The 12,592-nt window shown below is 34.4% G+C and overlaps 1 protein-coding gene across 1 annotated transcript; it reads right to left on the bottom strand.

The window, feature by feature from the left end:
* Positions 1 to 8,276: 8,276 nt before the first annotated feature.
* LOC106758817 (putative receptor protein kinase ZmPK1) lies at positions 8,277 to 10,939 on the bottom strand. The gene has a single exon (XM_014641805.2). The coding sequence runs from the start codon at positions 10,748 to 10,750 to the stop codon at positions 8,369 to 8,371; it is 2,382 nt and encodes a 793-aa protein (XP_014497291.1). The 5' UTR covers positions 10,751 to 10,939; the 3' UTR covers positions 8,277 to 8,368.
* Between the last annotated feature and the right edge of the window lie 1,653 nt (positions 10,940 to 12,592).

Genomic DNA, 12,592 nt, shown 5'->3' with positions numbered 1-12,592 from the left:
GCAAATGTCATTTTAGGTGTGCACATGGAAAATGAGGCTGGAGTAATGAGCACATGGAATATGAATATTCATGAAGACAGTAGCTGCCACCTAATAAAAGGCACATTACATTTTGATTCAATCTTAGGAAGATGCGCTGCAATGTTTGCTTTCGGAAGCACCTAATATTTGGTGACAAAGCTATGTTACGGCTTAGATATTTTTTTTGACGCACACTCCACGCTGACACGAGCTGGATTATTTGATGTGGCAGCCCCCATCCAGCTTCACACAGGGTCCAACAACTTCATGGCCTGGTCTGGAAGCAAGTAGCAGCCCATTCATCTCAAAGATTCCAACAAGCAACGTGCAGCAGCAGGCTTTGAATTTTTCAGAGAGGTGTGTGCTTGGAATTTGTGGTGCAGCACGTGGAGAAAGGAAGTCTTAATGAAAGCAGAAGGGGGCCCATGAGACAAAAAGGAGGTGTGCCCAACATGTTTCTTCATACAGCACCAGCAGAGTAGGGTATTGACTGTTGTCTCGGGATTGATTCCCTGCAGCCACCACACACGTTGGTGAGATAGCATATTCCTGGGAGAAATTGAAGGAGCTTTTACGTTCTGAATGGGGGGAGCCGCCACCCAAGAAACATGATCATCACACTTTATTTTTCACTTTAGTAGACACTCTCGATAGGATTTTCTAGACGTGGCTTGGAAGCAAGGTGGAGAGCCGACACTTACCGGGGAGGGGGGAACCATGTTTGTTTTTGGAGATTTCGGATGAATGAATTTTGTGCACATTGTTACGGCTTAATTCTTTGCTTTGGATATTTTATCTTCCTTTTGATTCCAGCACATTTCCTTTAACTCATAGTAGTCACGGTCATTGCATTTGGAGCTGGTCCCTTTTCTTTTATTTGCTATTTTATTTGCTAGAAGAGATGGTGCTTGAGAAATGGTGCAGCAGAATCACGGTATTTGAGGATGGAATTTTATTATCAATTTTATTTTCTTTTAGAATAGGATGGAGCTGCACATGATTCCATCTTTGTGCACTCACGGTTTCTGCTGGGAATGCCACGACTGCAAGTTTATCTTCTTTTTCTTTGCTTTTATTTTGAACAAATAGGAAGTGGAAATGATGATCTATATTTTCATTTTCTTTTAGAAAAGGGGTGCAGATTTAATTCATGAAGATTATTACATTGCATTGAATTTGGAGAAGTAAGGTCGACGGTGATGTTATGTTGGGGTTTCTTTTCTTTTAAAAAAAATATAGCAAAACAATTTTTCTTTTTTTAGGCACATGATGGTGAGCTGCACGGTGTATTTAATTTGAGCTGAAAACTTACACATTTGTCATTTTCTTTTTCTTGGATAGAAAAACAATTTCATTTTCTTTCTTTTTAAAAGCTCACGGTGCATGAATTTGTTTAAGAGAAGTGCGATGCTTTAATTTTGGATGTGCACAAGGAAGCAACTTACTCATGAATTCAGCATTTTACTTCTTAGTTCAACATTGGATTTTAAGAGCATTTAATGCATTTTCAGCCGTGCATTTTAATTGTTTTAAGCATTGCTTTCTTAATTTTTGTTTGTTTTAGAATATTTTATATTAAATGTTGAATAGTTTTTAATCTTTTTAATTAAGTGTTGAATTTTAATAGTTTAGTTGTGTTTAGATAATTTATTGTGTAATGTTGGGTTTAACATTTTATTTTACTTTAATGTTTTCTATCTTATTCAGTTGTGTTTAATTTCCATGCATTTTAATTGAGTTTAATTCTCGTCTTAAACACCTTCAAAACCCCCCACTATGTGTTAGACCTAAGTCTCGAACCACATTTGGTCCTTGAGAGACGACCTAGGAGTCACTTCCTAGCTATACTGCATTTCTTATATGCTCATTAAATTTTGCATGGGGTGCAACCTCCATCACGGTTCCTAGGAGACGTCCTAGGAGGGCAGCACAGTAGGAGGATGATCCTGCAGATGCACCAGCACAACAGCCTTAGCCTTTTCAGATAGGAGACATGTACATGTCTATGTTGGAGGCGAGGATGGAGTCCCTTTGCAGAGGGCAGGTGGCCACTGCCGAGATGATTGTAGGACTTTATGACCAGCCACCAGTGCACAGGTGGACTATGGACGAGTTCCGTAATGTGATGGCTTGGCCTCAAGGGCAGGCACAGGGTAGTAGGTCCAGAGCAGCTGGAACCTCAGGTAGACAGGATGATGACCAGGAGGATAAAGACTTTGAGGATGCCCAGGAGGAGGATGAGTATGATTCAGATGAGGATCTGCACTGAGAGCATCTACTGATGGGTGCTAGCATTTGACAGGGATTTTTTTTTTTGTACTTTGAATTAGTAGTATAGGTTGAATTTATGTTTGAGTCTATGCTTGGCTTGTACACTTATTTAGATAATGGTTCACTTTTATTGCATGATGAGTTACTTGTTATTGATGATTGATTGTGGATGATGATTGAGAATGCGTGAATGTTGATATCCAGGTTGATGGTTCACTAATTATGTGAACAGATGAGTAAGTGATTTATGATTGTGATTTTGATTCTAAGCAGGATTCGTGAATGAGAAGTGAGAAAGCATTTGTGTGAGGTATTGAGCTACAGAGTTTTATTGTTGGGTGCACTGTTTACAGGGAATCATGGATGATATTGACTTAATCTTGATAATTGATTGAATTGCATGTTTATGTCATATGATCAAGGCCATGCTTGGAAAGCCCTTACTTAGCCAAATTTTCACCCAAAGAATTTTAAATGTTATACCCTTTTTGAACCTTGACCTTAAACAGTATGAAAACCCTTGTTTGAATTGATTTACCTTGAGTTAGGGTTGAGAATAATTGTATGTGTTGAAAAGGTTCAAGTTTGGGGTTGTATGGGGAAAGTAAAAGGAAAAAGCAAAAGCATTGAGTTCAAAAGATGAAAAAGAAAAATGCATGAGAAAGAGAAAGAAAAGAAGAAAAGAGAAAAAACATGTAAAGTGAACTCAATGTAAAAGGAAAAAAGTTGGGAATGAGTGAGATTGGTTAAAAAGAGAGTGTGCTTGAACTTTGAATGATGATTTAAACTCTCTTAACTCAAGGATTTTGTATTCCGGAAAAACCAATTTTTCTTGATAGCCCAACCACAATACAAGCCTTGGAAAAAGTCCTTGTGATGACATGTGCATGTGAAGATTTTGATTGTTTTAGATGAATGACAATATTGTTTTATGTGACATGTGAACAGTAGAGAGTAGAGTGACCTCCTAAACACTTGACAGATTGAGTGAAACACTTGCTTAGTGAGAATTGTTAAATCCATGTTTATATTTATGCTTAGTTGATTGATCATTCATGAACAAAACATCTGTTGGAAAAAGATTGATTATGTGAATTGAATTGGATTGAAAGCATGCATACAACTTTAAAGGATTCCACTGAAATTTGAATTGTATAGTAACTTGTCATGAGAAAAAGGAGTTTTGAAAAATGTGAATTATTTAATGAAAAAGTGGAAAGCCAAGTTTTGTCTTGTTTGCTTGAGGACAAGCAAAGTTCTAAGTTTGGGGTTGTGATAACGGTCCAAAAACCGTTATTTTCATACTTAAATTTGATATTAAAACACACCTTTTATGACTTAGAATGAGCTTTAAATCAAGTAAAACACTTAGTTGTGTCTTGTGAGAGTCAAAAGTTGGTTTTAGCGATATTATGCTTGTTTTACATTGTTTTGCAGGGTTTTTAGATGANNTAAAGATGGAAGTGAAGTAAGGTGGACTTAGACCCATGAAAGAAGGAGAAAAATGATGAAAAGAAGGGTCAAGTGAGCCGCTGAGCGCCAGAATGGTCCGCTGAGCGCTCAGAGCGATTAGAGGGAAACTGCTCAACGGCAAAACTAACCGCTGAGCGGTCAAAGCGGCAAGAGGCAAACCGCTGAGCGGTGAACTTAGGCGTCTGGGCGATTGTCTGTTTTTATTAGCTAGATTATGTAATCTTTTTGTTATCATTCTGTTATCTTTTTGGGCTTATATATAGCCCCAGTGCGAATTAGAAGGGGATTCTTTTGGTAGAGAGAAACATCCAAAGCTATTCCACACACCTTGAAGGAGGTTCCTTGGATGCTTAGGCTCCAATCTACCAAGTTTAGGGTTATTTCTTCCATTCTTTCGTCATATTTCATCTAGTTTCACCATGACAATGGTGAACTAAACCCTTTGTTGTTAGGGAACAATGTAATCTTTTGAAACTCTTATATATTCAAATTCTTATTTATTTCATATGCTTGTCATATACTTGTTTATCAATTGTTGGGTTCTCATCTTTGCTTAATGCTTTTATTGTTTAACTCTTTCATTAAAAGTCGTTTGTCTTTATCGATATGGGGACATACCGTAATGTCATGAACTGGTGAGAAATTCCTTGATTATGCTAATACCGCCTAGGGATAGGGGTAGGACGGTCAATTTATTTGCTTCCGATCGCATTGCATTATTGGTTACTAGGGGAGGCTAGGGATACCAAGCCGGTGATTAATAATAGGCTCTTTTCACCAAGGGATTGGGTTAAGGGTAGACTAGAAAGTTTGCATGACAATTGGATAAATAAGTGAAATAAATAAGAAGAGTAGATATATGAGAGTGGATAAGATGAAATTGTAAACCCCAACAACACCATTCATCCATAGTTTCTTAAAACCAATTGAATCAACTGCATTTGCATGTTTATTTTTGTTCTTTCATATAACCACCAACTTAATTCTTTTCTCAAGTCTTACGCGATTTGTTTACATGAAAAGTAAGGCCTAAGAGTCCTTTGGGAAGAACGATATTGGGTTTACCAATTATATTACTTGATAACGATCTGGTGGATTAGGCGCAACTAAAGGATAACAGACAACAACAATATTAATTATAGTAGACAAAAATATATAAGAAGAAAAGGAAGAAGAAGAATGACCCTTAAGGTAAAAAAGAAGACTCATTTAATGTGACATCTGTGAAAATAAAATAGTGGTTAACAGAAGGAGAGAAACACTTGTAACCTTTTTGTAATCAAATAAATCCTAAAAATACTTGTTTGTGTGATCTAGGAGATAATTTATCAAGATCAAGATTAAAATTATGAACAAAACATATAGACCCAAAAACTTTAATAGGTAAGGGATGTAAAGGTGCATGGGAAAATAAGGTAGAATGAGAAATTTTATTATTTTGGAACCGAAGAGGGAATGCAGTTAATAAGATAAAATGTAGTAAGAATAAAATCAACCTAAAAATTTTGAGGAACCTTACCATGAATTAAAAGTGTGTGAGTTGTTTCAACAAAGTGTCTATTCTTATATTCAGTCACCCCCATTTTGTTGAGGTGTATAAGTACATGAAGTTTGACGAAAAATGTCATGAAAAGTCATAAAATGTTTAAAATAGGAAAGGTATACATGATCATTATCACTTCACAAAGTTTGAATAGAAATTCCAAATTGAGTTTTAATTTCATTATAAAAGGATTGAAATATAGAAAATAACTCAAGACGATTTTTCACTAAAACAACCAAGTGTATATGAAATAGTAATCAATAAAAGTAACAAAATACTAAAAATGTAAATTAGACGTAACAAAACTAGGTCTCCAAATGCCGGAGTAAACTAATGAAAAAGGTGATGAAGCACATTGTGAGACACTACGAGGAAAGGAACTACAACTATGTTTTAATTAACATGATTCAAACAACAAATTAGATAAATTGGACAAATTGGGAACAAATTATCGTATTTAGCAAGATTGGGATAACCTAATTAAGCAGGAAAAAGAGATAGAGACTTTATAACTGTGCCAACATGTGTAGAAGGGTAGAGATGATAAAGGCCATGAGACTCACATCCAGTGCTAATTATCTTTCCTAAACTCCTATCTATAAACAAACAAATTTGGTAAAAGAAATAACACAATCAAAAGAATGAGTTAGACAACTAATGGATAATAAATTAAAGGGGAATCTAAGGATATAAAGAACATTATCAATGGTCAAAGATGGAAAAAAAATTAACAATAACAACATCATGAGATGAGACCCTAAACCCATTAGTCATTGTAACCGGAGGTAAATTACCCGAAGAGGATAAAGAAGAAAATAAAGATTTGTTACTACGAATATCTGACACCTAAGTCAAAAACCTAAGGTCTAATAAAAAATGTTGAGTTAGGTTAACAAAAGATATACATGGACGTGAAACAAAAGTAATGGAATTAGAGTTTTGACAATTCTCATACCATTTGAGAAATTCATTAAAAAGAGGGAGAAGCCATGGAGAGAAAAATCCTAAAAAAATAAAGGTTCTCAAATCAAGGCAACAAGCACAAATCCTGAAAGAGGAGAGGGAGACGACCTCAATGCAATTGACAGTTGTTCAGATGATACAATCTTATTCAAGAAAGACTACGATCTTTTTTTAATTTGATTCTTCCAATAACATAAATAAAAAAAATCATAAAAAAACACAAAAATAAGATAGAGATTGAGATGACACAATCTGGGAGATTGATGAGTTAATGAAGAATCACAACAAAAATCTCAATCTTTGATAAAAACTAATGTTCTTTGACAAAAACCAAAAAATTCTCTCTCAATGAATTCAAAATTCAAATATTGACTATCAAAAGCTTTAGACTCTAATACTATATTTAATATAGTAAAACTATGAATACGATTAATCTTCCTTGTCTTAAAAAAATACACCTAGGATAATGTATTTATGATGATGAAAATGAGGGTTAAAATGAAATACAAATGAATATAAAACACAATATATCTAATAAATTTTGAAGGAGGATTATTTGAATTTTTGGTTAAGAGAGCATTGTTTTAAAATGATTTGAATATGGTACTTTTTTTTTTTCTTTCAAATGTTGATATAATGTTAGATTGTGCAAATTAAAGTATGAATTTTCTTAAACTAGGTTTTTCTGGTTTAGATGATTTGAGTTATTTTTCCATATATATATATATATATATATATATATATATATATATATATATTAAAAATATCATTAATAATTTTTGAAATCACTTAGAAAATTAAAGATTTCGATTCTTTAAAAATTCGAAACACATACTAGTATAAAGCTTTAGTTATGTTAGAACCAAAGCCTAGTTAAACAAAATTTTTAAAAGTGTTACCATATTTTAAAAAACTTCATTTTTCTTACCAAAATATATTAAACTATTGCAAAAGCTTTTTTTTAGTGTACCTCTGTTTTTTTATCCTATTTTTCTCGCTGAAAAATATAACACTTATTTTGGACTAGATATTCAAGTCATTTTTTTTTTCTCTTCAATAAATTTAATGTGAATGTTAAATATAAATGTAAATAGAATATTAATTTTTATATTTAATTGAATTTTAGTCTTGTTTAAATAAATTATATTATATGAGAATGAAATCGTTATAAATTTGGATAAAATTTTAAAATAATATGTGAATCATTGAATTATATATTTAGTAAAAACACTTATGTCATAATTTTTTTTTTACTAATAATCTAAGTTAGGTATTTTACTAATAATCTAAAATAAACTAAAATCTGATTCCAGGAGTTGAGAAAAAAATTCTTAAATATTATGATATGTGTAGAGTTATAATAAATTAAACCTAATCCATTGCTTTTAATTTTTTTAATATAAATAGAGTTGGATTACATATTAATCACTAATAAAGACATATTTTCTGAAATAAAACATCTTTTCTGAAATGCGTCAATTAATACTAATAAGACAATCTGTTCTTAAAAGCGTTAATAGTTACTTTTGAACACAACAGAATATTTGAAAAAAAGGTATAAAATAATAGTTTAGCCACCTATAATTAAAATAGTATATATATATATATATATATATATATATATATATATATATATATATATAAACCTTAGATTAAAAGATAAATTAATATAATTAAAATATTATTATTTTGTGTTTATTTTCTTTCTCTGTGATACCTATAATTACGTGTTTTACGGGGAAATGTGATGTACATGGATGTTAACAAATAGCATGATTTAATTAACAAGTTGAGTTGTTTGACCTGATTCTCCTTGAAGTGGTTAGGAAGGATAATCGTGTACAAATAAGACTTTTTGGATTGAAGGTTCTGTATATACTTGCACAAACATTATGCATAACTCTAAGTGCTGTTTAAATTTGAAAATGGATTTGAATAGATTTAAGTGAAAAGAAAAATGAAAAAGTTGTTTATATATATTAAGAAAAAGATTAAAAATGATAGATTTATAGATTATATATTGTGATAAGAAGAGATAAAAACAAAAGTATATTATATGTATCATTTCTCTTCGTATTAACATGTTGCACACCATTATTAAGACTTAGTGTTACTTTCATGGTTTTGAAGCATTTCGACAACTTGACTCATGGTGGGTCTCAAATCTTTACTTTCCTCAACACAAGCCAAAGCCACTCTAACCAAAAGGTCCATCTTAAATTTATTGTAGTTTGTTTCAATTGCAGGATCAATGATTTGTTCCAGCCAAGAGGAGTAGGTGCCACTCCTTTTCTCTTTCACCCATGTTACCAACCTTCCATTATATGATTCTTCTCCATCAATGCTTTCAACGCCAATTGTTGGACTTTTTCCAGTTACCATTTCCAGAAGAACAATTCCGTAGCTGTAAACATCCACTTTCGAAGTTATTGGTAAATTGTAAACCCACTCAGGTGCCATGTACCCTCTTGTTCCTCTTATCATTGAAAACCTTGAACTCTTGTTATTCAGGTTGTTCCTGTTCACTAGCTTCGACAGCCCAAAATCTGCTACCTTGGCTTCATAATTACCGTCAAGAAGTATGTTCTGTGGCTTTATATCACAGTGCAAAATCCACTCCAAGCATTCTTCATGAAGATATGCCAGAACTCTTGCAGTTCCAAGGGCAATGTTGTATCTCTTACTCCAATCAAGAGTGTTGGACGAGAGATTTTGTGCCAAAGAACCATTCTCCATATACTCATACACCAACAATCTATGCTTTCCCTCAGCACAATATCCCCACATTTCAATCAAGTTCATGTGGTTAAGCCTTCCAATGATGCTCACTTCAGCAAGGAATTCTCCTTCTCCTTGTTNAGCTTCATTCAGNNTCTTAATTGCTGCATGTCTTTCATCTGATAAAATACCTTTGTACACAACCCCTCCCGCNCCCCTTCCGATCTCTTCACTGAACCCCTTTGTCGCCTTCTTCAACTCTGAATAACTATATTTTCTGACTCCCACTGCAGCAACATGGTACCCTTGTTGATCTGTACTAGACTTTTGGCGCGTCCTCATCAAGAAACCCCAAACCAGGGAAAGGCAAATCAATTCTAAAGCTCCAACTGCTGTAGCAAACCACAAAAAGAATCTCACATAACGATTTTCTGGTTTTGTTACATAGCCCCTTTGAAGCTGCACCAAACAAACATGATCTTCTGCTCTCACAGATTCCACCTTGGAGAAGTTATTTCCTTTTGGCAGTCTCAGCGAAATTGTTCCATTATATCCTGGTGAATGCCTTCCATTCCTCAACTGTAACTTTGTGTAGCAGCTAAATCCTTGCCCCTCATCATATCTATACTGAAAACCTTTGCAGTTACAATCTTGCAAGCATAAATTCAAACAGTTCATGTACGTACTGTTTTGGCTAAAATTACGATCATAGCCGTATAACTCAACGCCCTGTATCTCTAAAAAGGTAGACTCATTTCCATTGCAAGTAACATCAAACAAGGGTTCACACCCGTAAGACCAATCACCACGGTTCTTCACTCTGTATCCCGGTAAACACGAACATCTCCTTCCCCTTTCAGGATCAAAGCTGCAAGTGCTGTTAGCTCCACAAATCCCATGAATGCCGCAAGTATCAAATATGAATTGCCAGGAAACATACCATTTCTTCAAAGCCTCATTTCTAGAGTACATACGAACGTTACCATCAGAGTCCAGTGTTAATCTTCTGGGCATAACCGTGCCGTGATCATAGGTGGAAAAAGCATAATTATCTGATGAAATGAAACTGCCAAGAGAATTGAACACTGCAACTCTGCTGCTATTGTAATTAAATCTTCCAGCTTGCCAACTGAGTAGCCAAGGGGGAGGCCAGTATGTGCTTGAAACATCAGGGCCATCATAAATGAGACTAAGAATATTGTTATCGTCAAATAGCAGGTAATAGAAGCCAGAGGAATGATTTGTGAAGCTTCTTGAAGACACAAGTTGTGTGAATCTGGTAAGAGGTTGACCAGGAAGCAGAGTATCCGTTGGAAAATCAAAACTTTGCCACAAAATGGTTCCTTGGGGCTCATCTAGCACAAGATTACCATCATCTTGGAGATGCAACTTTACTAGGGCATCTGATGCTGTGTTTGATGACCAAGTGGTGATTTGACCAGCATCAACCAAGACGATGTTACCACTGTTCAAAAGAGAAAGCTTTGAGAGCTTCCCATTTACGGGTTGATCACGGTTTGCCATCCAAACCACATTGGTGGGGTTGTGAGTGTGAGGGTCGTTGAACCATATGGCAAAGGAGAAGGCATTTTCGCCAACTTGAAAGAAACCAGCACAGAACATTTGATTAGGTGAGAGAATAAAGCGTTGCGCTTGTTTCTCCACAGAGAGAGAGGACCCCTTGTTCAACGAGGAGAGTGAAGATGAAGATTGAAAAGAAAGAGCCAAGAGAAGGAAAAAGAGTGAGATTGAGAAACCCATGATCGAACTGCTGCAGACCAAATTCTTGATGATTTATGAGAATGTTAATGATGCTGCTGTTTATATGTAAAGAGTAGAATGTTCACTTGCACGAATCCATTTCCTTTATGGAGAGCTATTCCTGTGTGATTGGAAGACTAATTTAAGAAAAGAAATTGTACACGCTCTCTTATCCGTATACCATGTGGTGGGAAAGGAAAATAAAGAATGCTAATAGATTTAAAAATGGATGAAGGAAACTATGAAAAAATAAACTATATAAAATAATATAAACATTAAGGAACAAAGGAATATAAACTTTTGTGCATATGTGAAGATTTAAATATTACAAATAAAATAATAGCATCCATTTTTGGTAAATTTTAGCCGCCAAGTCGTAATCCATTAGAGAGTCATAATCAGTTACAAATAGCAATAGTTGACACGTCTATGGATAAAATGACTATAATAATTGCCTCAAAATACATATTATATAATGTAAACTCTTGTCACACCTACTTTCATAAATGAAAATTAATCCGTTAATTTGACCCAACTCATGGGTTGGGTCCCAAGATATATGGACCATGAAAAGAAGTTCATGGGCTGATTCCTGCACCTCTACATACTTGGCCTTTTACCTCTCCATATTTTTTAATTTTTTTATATTACTAAAATAACTTTTCTTGTATTTTATTATTTACTTTTTTAACCCTCATTTATTTAATTAATCCTAGATTTACTTTTCCATTTTCAATTTCACTCTCTCCTCACAGTAACACTACACCCCTACCCACTCCACACTTCACTGTTTCCCCTTTTCATAATCCTTTTCACTTTTTTTAACCTCTTACTCCCAACTCGCAACTTCCAGTTCTGTTTGTGCATTTCGTGGTGGTGTGTGCGGTGGTGCGTTGGTACGTTGGTGCGGCGGTGCAGCCTGTGCGACGGTGCGGCGATGCGTTGGTGCGGCGGTGCGGCCTGTGCGACGGTGTGGCAGTGTGTTCGGTGGTGGTGCTTCGTGGTCTTCGAGAGGTTAGTTTTTCGATCTCTGGTTCGTTTCGGTTTCTTCGCGCATGTATGGTTTCGAGAGCTTTGCAAAGTTTAGTTTTTGTGTTTCGTTTCTTGAGCATGGTCTTCGTCTTGATGATTTCTGCTTGGTTTTTTTTTTTTGTAAATGTATGTAATGGTGTCTCACTGCGTGGGGTTTTTGCTGTTTTTTTTTTCTGTGTGAGGATTTATGAGTGTTTAGAGGAAGAAGACGCGAGGCATAAACGGATGTCTCGACTTTTATTTATTTTAGTTTTTAGTTTATTTTATCGAGTAATTTAATTTTACTTTTTTATTTTCAAATAATTCAACCAGCCTTCGAACACGATCAAGATCACAGAGATGAAAGATGAAAAGCCTTCAAACACGATCAAGATCACATAAATGAAAGATGAAGATGAAGAACTCTCTTGCAACTTTCCTTTCAACAGGCCAATAAAGAAAAAGAGCACAAAAGAATTCAAAAAAACAACAATGGAATAAGAACGAGGGAGAACAGAACGTTGAGAAGACAGAGAGCAGAACGTTGAGAAAAAAAATTAGATTTTTTACGTTAGAAAATTGATATTAAAATTAACTTATAAAATAAATTTTACTTAAGGGTATAATAAAAATATAAATAAAAAATAAAAATATAAATAAAAAAAAGGGACAAAATTGAGATGGGGAGGTGGAGGACCAAATATGTAGAGGTGCAGGGATGAACGTCTGAAGTTCATATATGACAAAAACTAACAAAGGTAGTAAGACCAAAATGCCCAAAAATGGTTTATAAAGTCTTTTGTACTATAGATAACACAAACCAATTTTTAA

The sequence above is a fragment of the Vigna radiata genome, chromosome 4 (assembly GCF_000741045.1).
Source record: "Vigna radiata var. radiata cultivar VC1973A chromosome 4, Vradiata_ver6, whole genome shotgun sequence".
Classification (NCBI taxonomy): domain Eukaryota; kingdom Viridiplantae; phylum Streptophyta; class Magnoliopsida; order Fabales; family Fabaceae; genus Vigna; species Vigna radiata.
Note: the sequence above shows the minus strand (reverse complement) of the source record. Positions and strands in the feature narration are given on the sequence as shown.